The following is a 20,098-nucleotide window of genomic DNA, read 5'->3' on the forward strand; positions in this document are numbered from 1 at the left end:
TATTATTATTATTGTTAAAGATACAGAGAGAGAAGGGGAGAGAGAGAGAGAAAGATCAAGAGAGATCTTCCATCTACTGGTTCACTCCCAAATGGCCACAAGTACCCGGGCTGGGCCAGACCAAAGCCAGGGGGCCAGCAGCTTCAGCCTGGTCTTCCACGCAGGTGCAGGGGCCCAAGCACTTGGTTCATCTTCCACTGCTTTCCCAGGAGCATTAGCAGCGAGCTGGATCCACAGTGGAGCAGCAGGGACTCAACCCGGTGCCCGCGTGGGATGCCAGCTGCATTCCCCGCTACGCCGCGCCACCGCCCAGGAAGGAATTTTGAAGCAATAATGCTCAGCCTAGAATAAAATGTAATCTGCTGTGCTGGGGCTGAGAGCCAGAGGCCCCAGTGCAAAACACCCAGGCTGCTCACCTCTTTCCAGTACTAGCTGTACTCATGCCCAACACCCAAATGCTGGCCCTTGGAATTCTATAGAGAGAAGGCGTAAGCGGGGTAAGGGCCTAAAGAGCTACATGGCATCTACTTTATTAGGTTGGTCAGCTGCTCTCTGCTCTTCACTGCCTGCAGGGGTGTGTGCATTGCCAGGAGCTCACCCCTGCTCTGCAGGCTGATGGCCCCCGGGGCCTCACTGCTTCCTCAGGGACCGCGTGCTTCTCCTAGGATACTCTGGCTTCCAGCTGAGGACTTGGTCCTTGCCAAACCCTGACAGCAAACACAGGAAAAGGACAGGATCAGTAAGCGTTACCGGCCATCTGGATCCGCGTGCTGAATCCCCTGTACGGATAGGAGAAGTGTCACAGCCGCTGGAAGGAAACAGATTACCAAGGTGGACGTTGTCTCAGAACTGCAAGGAAAACCAAAAAGTTCCCCTGCAAGTGTGAAAGGGAGAGGCGGCTGTCTTCTTCGCAAATTCAGACACCACGCTCACTGACTGGTGACAGGGAATTCCCATTAAGCTTTGATGATGTTCCAATAGAGAGAGCATTAGTAGTAGTCCCCAGTGCAGGGCGAGGTGTAACTGTAATATAATAAATTACACGTTTGGAGCATATGGTTGGGTAGATATCGACACATGTCATGGAATCATCACCAAAATCAAGGCAGGATCCTAGTCATCATCCCCCAGTTTCTTCCGGCAGCTTTAATAGTTTCCTGCTCATGCCCCAGTGATCCCCTATAGGTTTTTACAAAGTGAGCCATCTTCCTTTTTAAAAAATGATTATTTATTTAATGTATTTCTGAATTTTAAAGGCAAAGTTGGCCGGCACCACAGCTCTCTAGGCTAATCCTCTGCTTGCGGCGCTGGCACACCAGGTTCTAGTCCCGGTCAGGGCGCCAGATTCTGTCCCGGTTGCCCCTCTTCCAGGCCAGCTCTCTGCTGTGGCCAGGGAGTGCAGTGGAGGATGGCCCAAGTGCTTGGGCCCTGCACCCGCATGGGAGACCAGGAGAAGCACCTGGCTCCTGGCTTCGGATTGGCGTAGCTCCGGCAATTTGGAGGGTGAACCAACCGAAGGAAGACCTTTCTCTTTGTCTCTGTCTCTCTCTCTCACTGTCTAACTCTGTCAAAAAAAAAAAAAAAAAAAAAAGGCAGAGTTTACAGAGAGGGAGAGACAGAAAGAGATCTTCCATTTGACCTTTCATTCCCCAAATGGCCACAATGGCCTAGGATACACTAAGCTGAAGCCAGGAGTCTTGACCTCCATCTGGGTCTCTCAAGCAGGTTGCAGGAGCCCAAGCACTTGGGCCACGTTCCACTGCTTTCCCAGGCACATTAGCAGGGAGCCAGATTGGAAGTGGAGCAGCCAGAAATTGAACTGACCCCATAGAGGATGCTGGTGCTGCAGGCGGCAGCCCAACCTGCTGCACCACAGTGGCCCCCTCAGAAGGTCCTTTCTCGTCCCACTCTGCTGAGAGTTTATAACAGGAACAGATGTTGGATCTTGTCAAATGGCTTTTCTACAACATTTTTTGTTTTGTTTTGTTCTTAATTTGTTAAAGTGGTGAATTACATTGATTTTAAAAATTACTCATTTATTTGAAGGAGAGGGGGAGAAAGAAAGCTGGATCAATTGATACACTGGTTCACTCCCCAGATACCCACACAGCTGTGCGCAGAACCAGAGCCGGAAGAAACACAAGCCAGGTCTCCCATGTGGGTGGGAGGAACCCGATGACTTGAGCCATCACTGCTGTCTCCAGAGGTCTGCATTAGCAGGAAGATGGAGACAAGAGCCTGATTAGGAATTGAACTCAAGTCCTACAAAGAGGGATGTGGGCATCTTAACCGCTAAGCTAAATGCCTTCACTTGATGGTGTTTTGTTTTGTTTTGTTTTGTTTTGTTTTAAAATACTGAACTGGGGCTGGCACTGTGGCCTAACAGGTAGAGCAGCTGTCTGCAGTGCTGGTATCCCGTGTGGACGCTGGTTCGAGTCCCGGCTGCTCCACTTCTGATCCAGCTCTCTGCTGTGGCCTGGGAAAGCAGTGGAAGGTGGCCCAAGTCCTTGGACCCCTGCACCTGCGTGGGAGACGCGAAAGAAGCTCCTGGCTCCTGGCTTTCAATCAAGCGCAGTTGTGGCCATTTGGGGAGGAAATCAACAGATGGAAGACCTCTCTATCTCTCTGCTTCTCTGTCTTTCAAATAAATAAATAAATTTTTAAGAAAAAATAATACTAAACTAATCCTGTATTTTTGGAGTAAACCCCACTTGGCCCATGTTGTACTTTTTAATATGCCAGATTTTATTTTTTACAATTTTGTCTAGAATTAGTGCATGTATGTTCATGAAGGATACTGGTCTTTAGTTTTCTTGCAAAATCCTTTTCTCATTTCAGTCCCGGTGATGCTGGCTTTGTAGAATGAGTTGGAAGCATTCCCTCCTCTACAACTCTTTTGGAAGAATTTAGTAAAATCAATATTGTATTTTCCTGAAATGTTTGCCAGAATTCACCAGGGAAGCCAGCTGGACCTGTTTCTTTTTCTGTGAGGTTTTTAACTTTGATACCATATAGGCCTGTTCAGGTTATCTATTTCTTTTTGAATGAACTTGGGTAATTTGTAGCTTTCGTGGAGTTTTTTGTTGTTTCAGCTAAGCTGTCACATTCATTGGCATAAAGATATTCCTGACATTCCCTTATTTCCATTTTAATAGCTGAAGATCCAGTCTGTAGTAAAGCCACCACCCTCATTCCTGATATTGCTGATTTGTGTCTATTTCCTGATCAGTCTGGCTAGATAACTTTTATTGATCCTCTTAAAGAACTATTTAGCTCTTTTAAAATTAACTCTTTTTTCAATTTACTTGAGATGTAGACAAAGAGAGGGAAGAGAGAGTGAACTCCTGTCCACTGGTTCACTCCCCAACTGCCCACAATGGCCAGGGAGGGGGCTGGGGCTGAAGCCAGGAGCCAGGAACTCAATCCAGGTCTCTCCTGTGGTGGCAGGAGCCCAATTACATGAACCATCACTGCTGCCTTCCAAGGTCTGCATTAGCAGAAAGCTGGATCAGGGGCCAGAGGCAGGATTTGAGCCCAGGTACCCCAATATGGGATATGGGCATTCTCCTCACTTTACTAAATGCCCATGGCTGCTCTTTATTCTTGACTTCTATTACTTAACACTGAGTCGTGTTCTAAAATCCTCCTTTGCCAGAGCAGTCCATAATAAACAGACAATACTGTATCTTGACTGAACCAGTCAAAAAAACAAAAAACAGAAAATAAAACCTACTGATTTCTCCATGTAATGTTCTTTTATTATTACTATCGATCTGTTTTAGACACCAACAGTTTCTCTCTCATTTATGTCTGTACTTCAGAACCAATGATATAACCCAGCAGATTCTTCAGGGGCCAAGTTTACATCACAGTAAAAACTTTTTTATTTACTTGAAAGGCAGAGCTTAAAGAGAGAGGGAGCGAGCTTCCATTTGCCTGTTCACTACCCAAATGGCCATTAACAGCAATGGCCAGCCTGAAGCCAACATCTGGGAACTCCATCCGGGTCTCCTGCATGAGTGCAGGGGCCCAAGGATCTGAGCCTTCCTCTGATGCTTCCCCAGGGGCATCAGCTGGGACTTGAACTGGCACCCATATGGGATGCCAGCATTGAAGGTAGTGGGTTAACCCACTGCACCACAATGCTGGTCCCCACAGTAAAATTTTCAGTGGCATAGCAGGTATTGTGGCATAGCAGGTAAAGCCACCACCTGCAACACCAGTATCCCATATGGGCGCCAGCTCCAGTCTTGGCTGCTCCCTGCTAACGCACCTGGGAAAGCAGAGGAGGGCCTCTGTCCCTACGTGGGAGATCCGGATGAAGCTCCTGGCTCCTAGGTACTAGCTACGGCCCATCCCTGGTGGTTGTGACCATCTGGGGCGTGAATCAGTGGATGGAAGATTTCCCTGTCCCTTTCTCTCTCTAATTCTGCCTTTAAATAGATAAATACATAAATCTTAAAAAAAATTTTAATTCAGTATCATCAGTGTTTCAAAAAGGTAATTTGACAAAAATAGAAGGTATTTGAGAAACACTGATATTAAAGGAGAAGAGGTACACGGGTTAACAGGTAAATTATGAATAGGATTTCTATTTATATACAATCCCCAAAATAATATACTGGCAGCAGGAAGAGTCCGTGACACACAACTAGCAGATGAAAGCAAAAATCCCTCATTGCATCCACCAGGGTAAAGAATCATGGACTTCATTAAACTCCAGTTACAGACTCCAAACCTATAGTAGTGGCGAACTACAGTGGCCTTGGCTTGCAAGCCCCCTGTGATCCTCTGTATCTTGGTTTGGAAGGTTTTTAAATGTTCAAACTGTAAATGCTTATTAATTTCCACATACATATTGACCTTTAAAACTCACCACGACCAACACAATGAACAAATACTTCCATCACTTCTGAAGTGTCCTCAAGCACTCTGTAAGGTCTTCCTCCTGTCCCAGCTTCCACACGCTCCCCACAAGGTTTCCAGGGAACTGCTGGCTTGTCTTCCATCCATACGCTTTGTTTCCTAGTATTTTATATAAACGAATCATAAGTCACAGTTTGGCTCAATCAGAGTTACTTTGAGAGTCCTCTTGTTCCCATTGTCATCAGCTTGTTCCTTTTTATAGCAGCGCTGTACTCCGTTGTGTTCTACTCACTGTACATGAACAGGTAACAATTTATCCATTCACCTGGTTATTGCTGGATATTGTGGTTATTTCAAATTTTTGATATGATTAACAAGGCTGCTCTGTGTGGACATGTGTGTGCTCTCAATTCCCTTGAATAAGTACACAGCAGTGGAATGGCTGCTTCTACATTTAACTTGTAAAGGAAGTGTCAAATTTTCCTAAGTGGTTGCATCACTTTGCATTCTCACTAGCAGGGTATCAGAGTTCCAGCAGTTGCTCCACATTGTTCTCCATACTTGGTATGGTCAAAGGGAATTTATGGGATCTCGCATTCCTTCTCTTCAATATGATTTATAACAGCAGTCATGATTTTGACTATTTGAACATGGGCAAGTAATTGATCCCTGTGTCTGTTTTTTAATCTATAAAGTGATCAGTTGAGATTCTAACATTATTTTAATGATTGTTTTCGTTTCAGAGACATTTACCAAGTTTTAAGTATATTTTTTTAACAGGTAGTACATTCAATATGGTATCAAATACAAAGAACACAAAAGACTGCGATGAAAATACTCCCTCCTCTGTCTCTTGATTATATTTCCCCCTTCCTAAAGGCAATCAGCATTAGCGAATGCCCTTCCACGGATGTTATTTGCTTCCTTGTGCTTTTCAGGGCAACATAGCATTCTACTCACTATATTTTATTTAGCTAGTTCCACAGCGATGGCCATTTTGATTAGTCTTAATTCTTACTAAAAGCGGTGCTGCAACCAGTAGCCTTGTACATGTATTCTTTCAGACATGGGTGAGAATACCTCTAGGGCAAATTCCTAGAAGTCGAATTACTGGATCGAAGTATAAATACATTTTTAATCTCAATAGACAGTGACACAATACCCTGCACAAAGGTACCCTAAATTTATATTCCCATCAGCACTGAACTTTCAGAAAATGCCACTTAGAATTTTGCATGTTCATTGACCTAGTAATCCCACCTACATGAATTTATGATACAAAATACTAGAGGATGGATGGTTGAAAAATAGCTGAAAGTTGGAAACCAAGGCTGGCACTATGGTGTGGTGGGTTAAAGCCACGCTTGCAGGGCCAGAATCCCATGTAGAGGCTGGTTCGACTTCCAGCTGCTACACTTCCGATCCAGCTCCCTGTTAATGCACCTGGAAAACCAGGGGAGAATGGCCCAAGTGCTTGGGCCCCTGTACCCATGCGGGAGACCTGGAAGAAGCTCCTGGCTCCTGGCTTCTGTCTGGCCCAGCTCGGCTGTTGCAGACACTTGGGGAGTGAACCAGTGGATGGAAGAACAATCTGTGTCTCCCTCTCTGACTCTGCTTTTCAAATAAATAAAATAAATCTTTAAAAAATAATTCATTAATGTGAAAACTATCACAAACTATATTGTCAAATAAAAAAAAAAGCTTTATAACCAGGTACAACATGGTACTTTTTTATGTTAATATTTATGATGTTACTATATATGAAGTTTGATATTTTATAAGCATGCATCTAAATATATTTACTTTTATTCATAGGGCAGATATAGACAGCTCCCATCTGCTGGTTCACTCCCCAAATGCCCACAAACATCTAGGGTTGGAGCTCAGAGCTGTGAACTCAACCTACGTCTCTCACATAGTGGCATGGACCCAACTATTTGAGTTGTCACCTGCTGTGCTGCACTCCAGTATCTCCATTGGAAGGAAGCTGCAATTAGGAGCCAGGGCTGAGAATCCAACCCAGGCATTCTGATACATGATGTGGGTAACCACCAGGCAAAACACCTGCCCCAGGTAGCTGATCTTTTTAGGCACAGAGCAAAAGATGAGAAGAAGCAAATGAGCAGGGGCTGGCACTGTGGTGCAGTGTGTTAACACCCCAGCCTGAAGCACCGGCATCCCATATGGGCACTGGCTGGTTCGAGACCTGGCTGCTCCACTTCCGATCCAGCTCTCTGCTATGGCCTGGGACAGCAGTGGAAGATGGCCCCAAGTCCTTGGGCCCCTGCACCCATGTGGGAGACCTGGAGGAGGCTCTTGGTTCCTGGCTTCAGATCGGCACAGCTCCGGCCGTTATGGCCAACTGGGGAGTGAATCAGCGATGGAAGACCTCTCTGTCTGCCTCTCTTCTCTCTGTGTAACTCTTTCAAATAAATAAATAAATCTTAAAAAAAAAAAAAAAAAAAGGCACATGAGCCAAAATGTTAACAGTGGTTATTTCTGGGTATTTATAACTTTCAGTAATTTAAAATGCCAGATGGTCTGCAATTGGAAACAAAGGATTCAAAGAGCAGTTGTTTGGCGTAGCAGTTGGGATGCCATTTGGGACACCGGCAACCCATTATCAGAGTGCCTAGACTTTAAGCCCCAGCTCTGCTCCCAATTCCAGCTTAATGCTGGTGCACACACTGGAATACAACAGGCGACTGCTCAAGTGTCTGGGTCCCTACCAAGCATGTAGGAGACCCAGGCTGAGTTGCCCAGTCCCAAGCATTCAACGAGTGAGCCTGCAGATAGGATGTCTCCTTCTCTAATAAAATAACTAATAAATTTACTGACATAAATGGATGTGAAGCTTTTTAAAGTAAAGGATATTGGTTAGACAAAAACTAGTTCAGTAAGTCAGTGTGTTACTTGGAATATTATCTAAAAAATAAGACTGTCTGATTTTACCCTTGTACAATCAACAGATTTTTTTTTTAATGTTTACTTTTCATCTACTTGGAAAGCAGGGTGACAGAGATCTTCTAGCTGCTAGTACACTCCCCAAATGGCCACAACAGCCAGGGCTGGGCCAGGCTGAAGTCAGGAGCTTCTTCCAGGTCACCCACACGGGTGGCAGAGGCTTAAGCGCTTGAGCCATCATCTGTTGCTTCCTAGGACACATTAACAGGAAGCTGGATCAGAAGCAGAGCAGCCTGCACTCAAACCAGCATTCTGGCAAGGGATACAGGCATCCCAAGAGTGGCTTAACCCACTGGGTCACAACAGCTGTGCCAATGAACAGATTTGGTATCACCAGATTTAACCCTGTGACAGATTTTCAAATGAGAACTAAGAAATGGGAAGTTAAAGGGGCGATGTCACAGAAACTCAGTCTTTGGAAGGATGCAGCTGTTGCGTGTGGGAGCTGAAGCTTCTTCGGACAGTACTGCTGCGACGGAACAAGCGCTGGACTGGAGAACTAGAAGCAATAGGCTGAGTCCCAGTTCTGCCACTCACTACATTCTTGACCATTTGCAATCTGTCTTCTCATGTGTGAAAACAAAATAGGAACAGTAATGCTTCCCGCATAGGGTTGAGACAGAATTCACTGACAGGGCATTCAGTTCTACCTGTATTAGTGTTTGCTCACTCTGGCAACCCTAAACTGGTGAGCCTCTTGAATCAGATTATCTTGTTTAACATAATTTGGCCTTGAGAAGAAATCCAATTACTTGTGCAGAAGTGCATTTATTACATTTACATAGACGTTCCTTAAGCTCTTCACACGAGAATTTTTCAAAGACGGTTTCTGCATGCTACAGATGACCAAGTGAGGACAGCTTCAGAAATAACAGGCTAAATATGAATACCAAAGTCATAAACACTGCCTTTCTGGTTGTTTAAAAAGATCACATAATTGGTCTCTATGAGCAAAAAAAGGTTTACTGTGTTGGTCAATAATATGGAAAACATCATGCAACATTGTAATAAAAAATATAAAGGACTAAAAAGAGCTTCTGCTCCGAAAACACTAGCATGTCCTTGTTAGAAAGTTCTCATTAGTGCAGACTCCACAGCAGGGGGTGTTCCCCTTCACTCATGACGAATGCCACCCCATACTGTACTCTTCCTGTAAAGGGTTAGTCTGTGTGCAACCAAAGGAAAGTTAACAGGAGAGGCAAGAGCAAGTGCAGAGAAGGGAAAAATAACTCATCCATTTCAGAATATTTTAAGTTAGACTGTTCAATAAGTCTCTACAGTCTTCAAACGATATTGTGGCATTATCATTTTGTGAAAAGAACTCTATGTCTGGCTTCATACATAAGGATCACTAAGGAAAAACAGAAAAAAACAATTCAAAGTATTTCTTCTCCATTTAATTAAACAGTTTTGATCAGTTATTGCGTGTTAGATGCTGGACGAGGCACTTATGGGATACACCTATGATTAAGGAGCACTTCAGGAACCAATCTATGGGAAAGAAGCACATCCCCCAGTAAACACGACACAAGGTAAATTGTCAGGCAAAATGACACAGATTGAAAAGCTATCAGAATAAAACAGGATAATATTCTGGTGGTGGTGAGAAGTCAGCCAAAACCTCATGGAAACTGACCTTGGGACAAGTAGGGTTGAGAGTGATAGAGGCAATGAAACTAGTAAAAGGCAGAGGTGGGCAGAGGAAGCTGGAGTGTTCCTGAAGGGCCACCTTGTTCTGGAAGAGTCCTAGCTCTCAATCGCTCCTCATGTGCTTGGGACACCCATTTCCCAACCAATTCTTCATCCTCACCGGGGCTCAGTTTTACTGTTGCTTTCCCAGACCACCACTGCCTTCAAACTGTTTGCACTCTGCACCTTCTACAGGCACAGCCTGACTTCACATGCTTATTGCACCTGCAGCTGAGAACTGCAGCAGTTAGCTGTTTAACATCTATCACACTTGATTATACTTGCCAAGACAGACCTTTTCCAGTCTTGTTCACTGCTGTGGCTCCTGTGCCTTCACATAATGCCTGGCACACAGAAGATACATAATAAATTGTTGATGAATGAATTCTGGCAATAGGTTTTATGCGTGGTTGAATATGGCTCCAAGTGTTTTCACAATTATGATACCCACATTAAATTACAGGGCTTGTAAGAAAGGCACACGAACACATTAATAGCTAATCTATATAGATTTCCATAATTTAAAAAGCCATTCTAAATGTTACATAGTATATAGTAGTTAAGGTTCTCAAAGGGGCCAGCGTTGGCATAGCAGGCAAAGCCAGTGCCTACAATGGGCTCTGGTTTATTTTCCTGCCCTTCCACTCCAATCCAGCTCCCTGCTAATAGCCTGGGAAAAGAAGTGGAAGATGACCCAAGTGCTTGGGCCCCCGCCACCCACATGGGAGACCTGGATGGAGTTCCAGGGTCCTGGTTCTATGCTGGCCCAGCTCTGGCCATTGCAGCCACCTGGGGAGTGAACCCGCAAGTGAAAGAACTCTCTCCCTTTTCTGTGGCTCTGACTTTCAAATAATACATACATCTTAAAAAGGGGGGGGGGGGGGGCTAATAAATAAAACCATCTTCCTTAGTGAAAGGAAAATCAGAAATTTGGCACAAAATAAAAACCTACAATGGAATACTAAAATATGAAGTGCCATAATATTTAAATAACTACATTATATAAACAACTTTCCATTTTAGACATTAAATGTCTTTATACTTTGTTTTGTAGCCATAAGAGCTATCCAAAGTTTAGCTAAGCTCAAAATATGCCAATAATTGATCTGTCGTGAATTTAAATGAAGACAGTATTCATTCAATTTTGTAATCCTCTCCAGCCGCCAAATAAAATGATTTTAACAGTGACTGTGTACCTATTCAGTGAATATATAATTTTGTTCTCTGCAGCAACATCCTAATACTTCATTACCACATTTAGATAAATTAGAAGGGACAATACTGAATCTGATAACTTAGCTATCTCAGATTTATTGAACTGCTACTGAGGGACATCATTAAAATATCGAACATATAAATGTAAGGTTGTCTCCTAGTTCCAATTGAATGACATACATATTTTTTATTTTTATAGTTAAGTACAAGAAATACTTTATTGTAACTATTGAAATGCTTTGCTTTGAAAAATCTGATTTTCCAATTTTAAGTCATTGGCACTTAGGAACAAAAGCAATCACTTAAATGAAAACTAAGCATATAAAGCCTATGTTTAAAACATGGCCTTTATTAATACTGCCCGCTGAGCTCCATTTTTTATTTTACATTGAAATACTTCTGCTTTGCAAAGAAAAGACAGAAAAGTGCATTTTACAAGAGTACTTTTTTGTTTTTAATTCTCTGAGAAAATGGAAGGAATCTGAGTCACAAATTCACAATGTGGTAAAATGAAATTAAGAAACAATGATTTCAGTAATGCTATGTCATCACTAGTGTTTAGCTCTGACTTTGTTCTTGTAAATCAGATCCTGATATACAGTCTAGAGCATCTAGATTATTACTCTACAGCATATTAAACACAGAAAAGGAGGTTTAAAAAAAAACCCCTTCAATGTACAAACATGAATTTAAAAATCGCTTTTAAAAAATCACTTTTTTTTACATAAGATATATGCAAAACTGCTTAAATACATGATTTTGGAAGAATTATTTACAAAATGTATCAGTCTGTGGAACAATTCACAGACGAAGCATACATAGTTGCTTTACTTAGTTGTTGCATCTCAACTTTGGGAGATATAAATTTATTCGGCAGTACAGCAAACATAAAAACTGTGACAAAGTATCTTAAGGGCAACCAAAAATTTGATCCTCAAAACAGTTTAAATACTAGGACTGCCAAAGTCTCTAAACAAGGACATGCTTTACTGATCCAGATGCCCATTCATAGTTCTCTACTGTTTGAAGGACTGAGACAGACTCCCTTCAACCAGGCCAGGGACAGCTGAGAGCTACTGCCATCCAAAGAGTGAATTAACCTAGAATTTTCTTTTTTTCAATTTTATTAATATTTTAAAAAATACATAAAAATACAACATCCAATGTCTGAATAAATATATTTAACAAGTTGCAAGATAATACCTTATTTTACACAAAATTTTCAGCTTTAGAAATCTTGTTAAATAACTTCATTGTTGTTATATATTTCATTTTTGTCTTTTTGTAACAAAATAAAAACTCTGAAATTACATAGAAAAAAGACAAAATATTTTTGTCAAGGGATAAGATAGTCCACTGAAAACTTATTCACAATTCCACTGTAAACATTAATAAACATTAAAATATTTGCATAATTGTGTGCTCAAAAATCCTATAAAAAGTGGAAGACTTATTACAACTGTAGTTTTCAGTCAACTACACTTCCTTTCACAATTTATTTTGTCCCATTTACATCTTTAAACCTGGGCACACTGCTGAACATATACTTTGGCAGTTCTAAATAGCAAGTGCTTCCACAAAAATAAAAACAACAACAAAAAAATACAACATAAACCCCCTACTCACCAAGTGTTCAAACACATCTCAGTGAAAGTGCAACGGTAACTACTCAGCTGGATAATATTTTGATGTTTATCATGTGCACTTGCTTGTCTATGATTTCTATAACACCTGAAAGCTTTATTATACAAATTCAAATTTGCTAAGTGCCCTTTTTTCTCTATCACAAAAAATGAAAAAAAAAAGAAAGAGGAAAAGTTATGACAAATATGGCAGGCTGCCTAACCTTCGATTATTCATCTGCTTATTTGTTTTCAACAAGAAAAAAGGAAATAAGAAGGGACTAGGTACGATCCAGCCTGGAAGAATATAGAGGAGATACTTAGCAATGTCAAACCAGTTGAGTGCTTTCTGTGGTTGTGTCTCAGGGTTTGGGGATTTATGTCCATGGCAGCTGGGAAGGCAGAGGAAACATTTATCACCTGCACTCTACAGCAAGTACATTTTGTGGGGGTGATGAGGATGAGGGACTCATTCCAGTGTCTGATGAAGCAGATGACATGGAGGCTCCTGTATGAGACACTGTGGAAGCAAAACAACCGTGTTAGATTCAAAATCCATTACACCAAGATGCCTAACCAACAGCAACTAGGAAACAAAATTCTTAACATTCATTTCAATCATGGGCCTCCTAAATGTTGCATGAGAAATAAGCAAAGTTTCGGCAAACATTTTGATTGGCTCAATAGCATGCAATTCATCTTTGCTCCATTAAACAACTTAAAAGTTAAAAAAAAAAATTTAAAAACACTGTAAAATGTGAAGCTTAAAGAGCAATAAACTCTGAAATCCCAACTTGGAAAATCCCAGTGAGGAACCTGGCTTGCCGCAAGTCAGAAACAAGGTCAAGCTGAGATAGATTCTCACGACAGGGAATGTCTGACTATGTTGAGGTCACAGGCCCCAAGAGTGCTCAATGCACCCAGACAAACCCCCCTGCTGTCAGGAATCGGAACCATGGTGGTCAGGATGGAGGTGCATGTGCGTGGCTAGGAAAAAAGTCCTGAAAAGTCTACCGTAACTCCCCAGGAATAGTAACACAGGCTAAGGGTTTATGTGTTGTGGACTTTGTCATTTTGTAGTTTCTGCTTTTATCATTTTTTTTTCTTAAAGATTTTATTTGACAGGCAGAGTTAGAGACAAGAAAGAGGGAGAGACAGAAGTCTTCCACCCTCTAGTTCACTCTACAAATGGCTGCAACAGCTGGAGCTGGGCTGATCCGAAGCCAGGAGTCAGGAGCTTCTTCTGGGTCTCCCACACCGGTGCAGGGCCCAATTACCTGGGCCATCTTGCACTGCCTTCCCAGGCCACAGCAAAGAGCTGGTTTGGAATAGGAGCAGCTGGGAGTAGAACCGGTGCCCATGTGGGATGCTGGCACCGCAGGTGGAGGCTTAGCCTACTATGCCACAGAACCACCCCTTATCTTGTCTTTCCTCAAAACACACTCCTGTCTCTTGTCAATCTTTACTCAAACATTCCCAGTTATGTAAAGTTTTAACTTTGTTGATGTATATCTGTGGGTGTGGCTTCCAAGAAGACAAATTCCTATACGTATGCTAGAACTCTTTCAATGTAACATCCACTACAAAAAAGGAAACCAAAAGAGGAAGCCTATTAGAAGAACGCTTTTTGTTGTCTAAAACTTTAAAGAAATAAACCCCAAAGCAGTTGAGGATTCTCTGAAGAAATCTCAATTTGTTAATTTGCTCTTTTCTTCTTTTTTTGTGTTTAAAAGTCCTAGGAAGACTTCTGGTTATTTAAAAAACAAACAAAAACTTGTAAAGGACAAACATGGGACGCCTGATCATTTTTTATCTGCTCCATCTTATTTCTTGCAATTAAATAAAGACCACTGGATGTGTAGTAGAATGATTGAAGACCACATCTGCTACATGTCATTCTATCAGTAACTCATCCCCAAAATACGCCTGGTTAGGCCTGTCAAGCAATTTACCTTTTATGTATTAGAGAGAGAGAGAGAGAGAGAGAGAGAGAGAGAGAGAGAGAGAGAGAACGAACGAACGCATGTATTCCAGCTCCCATCTGTTGGATCATTCCCCACATTCCCCAAATGCCCACAATGGCCAGGGCTGGGAAGCCCAAGCTGCAATTCGGGAATTCAATCCAGGTCTCCCAGGTGGGTGGCAGGAACCAAACCACTTAAGTTATCACGGCTGCTTCCCGGGGTCTGCATTAGTAGGAAGCTGGAAACAGGAGCTGGTACTAGGGGTCAAACCCAGGCATCCTATATGGGATGCAGGTTCTCTAACCACTTTCAACAGCTAGGCCAAATGCCCACCAGCCCTGTCATCATCTTTCTAAAAAGATTTTTTTAATTTAAGAGTTAGAGAGATGGGGGCTTGGGGGAGACAGGGAGAGAGAGGCCTTCCATTTGTTGGTTCACTCCCCAGATGGCCACAGTGGCCAGGGCCCTTCCATTTTTTTCAGAGACAGCCTTCCTGGAGCCCTTCTATCCTGTTTCTCCCCATTCCTGCCATGCGAGTGTTACCCCACAGCTCTTATTAACCATCACCTTGAGAGTCAGTCCCCTTCATTATCTTCCTTGCTTGCTGGATCCATGTTGCCTCCTAGTTCCTAGCACCAGTACTGAAAAATCTGACATAGAAATTTTTTTTCTTGTTTCTTTTGGGCCAGCAGGTGGAGCCGCCATCTGCAGGGCTGGCATCCCATCTGCCTCCCTGAGTCCCTGCGGCTCCACTTCCAATCCAGCTCCCTGGGATTGTGCCCGGGAAAAAAGCAGAAGTTCCTGGAGTTCTGGGGCCCCTGCCCCTGAGGTGGGAGACCAGGGTGGAGTTCCAGGCTTCTGGCTCTGTCCTGGCTCAGCCCTGGCCTTTAAGGCCATTTGGGGAATGAACCAGCAGATGGAGGATCTCTCTCCTTCTCTCTCTGTCCTTCCTTCTCTTTCTCTGTGACCTGCCTTTCAAATAAATAAATCTTCAAAGAAATTTCTTCTCATATTTGCACCTTGATGGGGTAAACCTCTAGAGGCTGCTCTTTACCTGCAGGGTTCTGAAATTTCAAAACGTACTCTGCTGGGATCCCTCCTCCTCCACTGGTCTCCCTAAAGAGCACAGCGAGTCACTCTAGTCCTCTAACTCAGGTCCTTCGCTGTGCAATTTTTTAAAAAAAATATTTCTTTGCTGACAATTTCCTCCCATGTTTGCTCAGTTCTCTGTTTCTAGAAATCCTATTATTCAGAAGTTGCGTATCTTTTGTGAGACCCCATACTACTCATTTCTTCTCTCCTATATTTTTTACCTTCTACTGGGATTTATTCAGTTTTACTGCCCCTTATATACATTTTAAATCCCTGCTATGTTTTTTACAGATCCTTCTTGTTCTCTGAAGTTAAACAGTATCATCTTTTTTGTCTTACGGTTACAGTTTCTCTTTCTCCCCCTCTGGTTATTACCCAGTAACTTCAGTGATATGCTGTACATGGTTTTTCCCAAGTCCCCCCCCCCCCCCTTTTTTTTTTGGCTTTTGTCTTTACGCAGAGGCTTTCCTCAAGTATGGGGTCATGTGGCTTCCATATTTAAGGGGCCCCTGAAAAAGCCAACAGGCAGCTGCGTGTGAGCACGAGGGCTTTTCAACATGAGCAACACACACAGTGACTGGCAAAGATCCTGCTTTCTGGTATAGGAATGTAAAAATGTTACGGTTTACGGGAGGCCATTTTCCTTGGGGTAGTCAACTCCTTCAGAAAAATCTTCCAATATCCTTCTAGGATGAGTATAAGCTTAGCTGATAGTTGAAAGGGAGACAAGAGGTTTAGATACGGGGTAGGAAGCATGGTAAGGCTCATCATTCGGCAGGCGCACTGCCACTCACCCTGCTATCTCTGACCAGCACTTAGCCCCGCCTTCAGCTATGGCTGCTCTTCCTGAGTCTGCAAGCCTACTGCTCCCTCCCACCCTTCTCTCAATTAATCTCCTATCTTCTGTGAGAACTGAAGAGAAAGGAAGTCTTTCTTCATAGGATAGCATGAACAGAACCAATTTCTCCTCCCTTTTTCAACCAATCACCATTTCTCAGCCTCACAGCATACTCCTGCCTTATTGGGATCCGGCAGTATGAACTGATTTTGGTTCTTGTTTTGTCACACTGTGAAGACAAGCAAGCTTAGGCTTTAGCATTCTCTTGTCTGCTAGCATAGTCACTAGCCCAGTTATGCTGTGACATTTCTGGTCTGCTGTAGTCAGCTATCTCATTCTCTTGTCCTGTGAGTATGGTGCTTTTAATTTCTTGCACTATTATTTTAGTAGGGCTGGGGGAAATAATAGGTATGAACATGTCCATGTTTGGCATGAAGTCAATCTTATAACTTTTTTTTTCTTTCCTTTTTTTTTTTTTTTTTGGACAGGCAGAGTGGACAGTGAGAGAGAGAGACAGAGACAGAGAGAAAGGTCTTCCTTTGCCGTTGGTTCACCCTCCAATGGCCACCATGGCCGGCACGCTGCACTGATCCGAAGGCAAGAGCCAGGTGCTTCTCCTGGTCTCCCATGTGGGTGCAGGGCCCAAGCACCTGGGCCATCCTCCACTGCACTCCCTGGCCACAGCAGAGAGCTGGCCTGGAAGAGGGGCAACCAGGACAGAATCCGGCACCCCGACTGGGACTAGAACCTGGTGTGCCGGTGCCGCAAGGCGGAGGATTAGCCTATTGAGCCGTGGCGCCGATCTCAATCTTATAACTTTTTAAACTATAGCTTGGACAGTACTTGTCTCCAGGATTGCCCCAAAGTAATGTCTTCTTCCACCACCTTCTGCACTTGCGGACCTCACTCTTGGGGCACCCATTCTCACTGAATGCTAAGCACTCATTAATGCTGAGCGGCACTAACTTAGACTGCAGCTGCGTAGGAGGTGACTTAGGATTCTAAAGATAATCTCCTTCAGTAGAAGTCTTATGCCTCATTCCTTTTGGTGAACTCCACAGCAACAACTAATACCTGTTGAGAGGCAGCCAATGTTTGTGGAGCAAAGAATGAATCTGGAGAGGGAATAAGCTCTTTTTGAGAATCTACCACATTTAGTAAATTAGACACTTTGTTAAAAAGGTCATAGGCCCTTTCTTTTTCTTTTTCTTTTTCTTTTTTTTTTTTTAGTTTGAAAGGCATAGTTACAGAGAGGAGGAGAGACAGAGAGACAAATATATCATCCACCTGCTGGTTTACTTCCTAAATGGCCACAATGGCTGGGGCTGGGCCAGGCCAAAGCCAAGAGCCAGGAGCTTCTTCTGGGTTTCCCACGTGGGTGCCAGGGCCATCTGCTACTTCCCCAGATGCATTAGCAAGCAGCAGGAACTGAAGTGGAGCAGCAGGGACTTGCACTAGCACTCATAAGGGATGCTGGAGGGCTAACCTGCTATACCACAATGCCAGTCCTCCTTTTTTTCCCCCCCTTTTTTAAAGATGTATTTGTTTATTTGAAAGTCAGAGTTACAGATAGAGAGAGATAAAGCGATAGGTCTTCCATCTGCTCGTTCACGCCCCAAACAGCCACAACAGCTGGGGCTGGGCCAGGCCAAAGCCAGGAGCCAGGAGCGTCCTCCAGGTTTCCCAATTGCGTGGCAGGAGCCCAAGCACTTGAGTCATCTTCCACTGCCTTCTCAGGCACATCAGCAGGGAGTTGGACAGGAAGTGGAGAAGCCAAGAATCAAACCAGTGTCACAGATGTTCGTGTCACAGGTGGTGCCCTTTAGAGCGTCTCATTCTGATTAATGCAGTTGTTGACTCACTTATTTCAACAGCAAAGGAGAAGAAAACAAGTAATTTGGAGCTGGCGCTGTGATACAGTGGGTTACCCGGCTGCCTTGCAGCACCAGCATCCCTTATGGGTACTGGTTGGAGTCCTGGCTGCTCCGTTTCTGGTACAGCTCCCTGCTAATGGCCTTGTAAAGCAGCAGAAGACAGCCCAAGTGCTTGGACCCCACAGAACACTCACATGGGACACGGATGAAGCTCCTAGCTCTGGCCTGGCCCAGCCCTGGCTGTCGCCATCTGGAGAGTGAACCAGTAGATAGAAGAGCTCTCTCTCTCTGCCTCTCCCTATCCCTCCGTAACTCTGCCTTTTAAATAAGTACATAAATCTTGAAACACACAACACACACAAGTAATATAACAATAGGAATTAATGAATGTGCACAATGTTCAAAGGGTGACTTAATCTAAAATAATAGAATGTATTCTTGAAAGTAATAAAATTACCTTCTCTGTCTTTCTTTTTTAATCTTTTTCTTCTCCTGTCTATGGTGGCAACTTCAGACTTCAGAGACATGTAATATTTTCTGATTTCCTGTAGTTTTTCTTGGAGAAAAGAGATTCTCTCTGTACTGTTCATATTATCTAATTCATCTAAAAGAAGAAAAAAAGTTAATGTGGGTTTTGAAATGATTCTTTGAGGAAAAAAGTGATGCTTTCATCAAAAATATATCTCATAAGTCAACAAAAGCTTTAGTTTCTAAAAATCAATCATAGTAAGCTAAACGAAGATCTAAAAACAAGAAAAACATGAATTAAGTTCATGACTAAAAGTTCTGATAACCCAGATTTCCTATTATTTTCCTGTTATTTTCTGAACAAGTTGTTGCTTACGTGATCAGAGAAACATAAGAAAATGTCAACACAAGATAACCTTGACTTATAATTGTGATTATCAGTTATTCTTTTTTTTTATTTTTATTTTTTTATTTTTTGACAGGCAGAGTGGACAGAGAGAGAGAGAGAGAGAGACAGAGAGAAAGGTCTTCCTTTGCCGTTGGTTCACCCTCCAATGGCCACCACGGCCAGCGCGCTGCGGCCGGCGCACCGCGCTGATCCGATGGCAGGAGCCAGGTACTTCTCCTGGTCTCCCATGGGGTGCAGGGCCCAAGCACTTGGGCCATCCTCCACTGCACTCCTGGGCCACAGCAGAGAGCTGGCCTGGAAGAGGGGCAACCGGGACAGAATCCGGCGCCCTGACCGGGACTAGAACCCGGTGTGCCGGCGCCACAAGGTGGAGGATTAGCCTAGTGAGCCGCGGCGCCGGCCTTGATTATCAGTTATTCTAATTGTTGGTACTACAAAGGCCACTTCAGTTTAATCAATTATATAAAAAACATATATATCTGATTTCTTAACTGGATCTCTTCCTCCAGGCAATATTTACCTAGTTAGCATTAAGAAAAGGTACAGATTTGTATGTAAGATTTCCAGGTAGAAATTATTAATTTGAAATACCTAAATAAATTTATCACCTTTCCTTATGTTGTTGACATTAATTCAACTTGACATTTTAAGATACATTCCACTCTATAATACATATCTGGTTTTCTATAGGCTTACTGAGTTGAAAGCTCCACTTGTATGTCCGAGGGGACGAGCTTGGATGTTTTTCTTTGTGTTTGTCTTTCTCTCCGTCTTTGATGTGAGGGGACATTCCTGCAGGAGACCGAGTGAGCTTCTGTGGCTTGGACACACCCAGATGCTTCACGGGTGTACATTTCCTTGCGCTGTCCAGGACAGAAAGATCTTCACTATCACTGCTTTGTCCTGTAATAAAAAAAGACTCGGGTTATAAATAATAAAAATCTCAAATATCAAAATGCAACAGACCTGGGGCTGGCGCTGTGGCGTAGTAGGCTAAGCCTCCGCCTCTGTGGCAGTATCCCATATGCGTGCCAGTTCATGTCCCAGCTGCTCCTTTTCTGATCGAGTTATCTGCCTGTGGTTTGTAAAGCAGTGGG

General features: G+C 43.2%; 2 protein-coding genes across 6 annotated transcripts in view; one reads left to right on the forward strand and one right to left on the reverse strand.

Moving 5' to 3' along the window:
* TIMM9 (translocase of inner mitochondrial membrane 9) overlaps nucleotides 1-20,098 on the forward strand; it is a 75,422-nt gene that overhangs the window by 19,160 nt on the left and 36,164 nt on the right. The window lies entirely within an intron of this gene.
* ARID4A (AT-rich interaction domain 4A) overlaps nucleotides 11,064-20,098 on the reverse strand; it is an 82,620-nt gene continuing 73,585 nt past the window's right edge. For all 4 annotated transcript variants that reach the window (XM_089309647.1, XM_051822211.3, XM_089309648.1 and 1 more), the window contains 3 exons: nucleotides 19,698-19,904; nucleotides 18,582-18,728; nucleotides 11,064-12,876 (listed from right to left, as the gene is read on the reverse strand). In XM_089309647.1, coding sequence (XP_089165773.1) covers nucleotides 12,773-12,876; nucleotides 18,582-18,728; nucleotides 19,698-19,904 — 458 coding nt within the window. In that variant the 3' untranslated portion in view covers nucleotides 11,064-12,772. The remainder of the gene's footprint in view (nucleotides 12,877-18,581; nucleotides 18,729-19,697; nucleotides 19,905-20,098) is intronic.

Source organism: Oryctolagus cuniculus, chromosome 12, assembly GCF_051225735.1.
Source record: "Oryctolagus cuniculus isolate XC-2025 breed Fujian yellow rabbit chromosome 12, ASM5122573v1, whole genome shotgun sequence".
In the NCBI taxonomy this organism is placed as follows: domain Eukaryota; kingdom Metazoa; phylum Chordata; class Mammalia; order Lagomorpha; family Leporidae; genus Oryctolagus; species Oryctolagus cuniculus.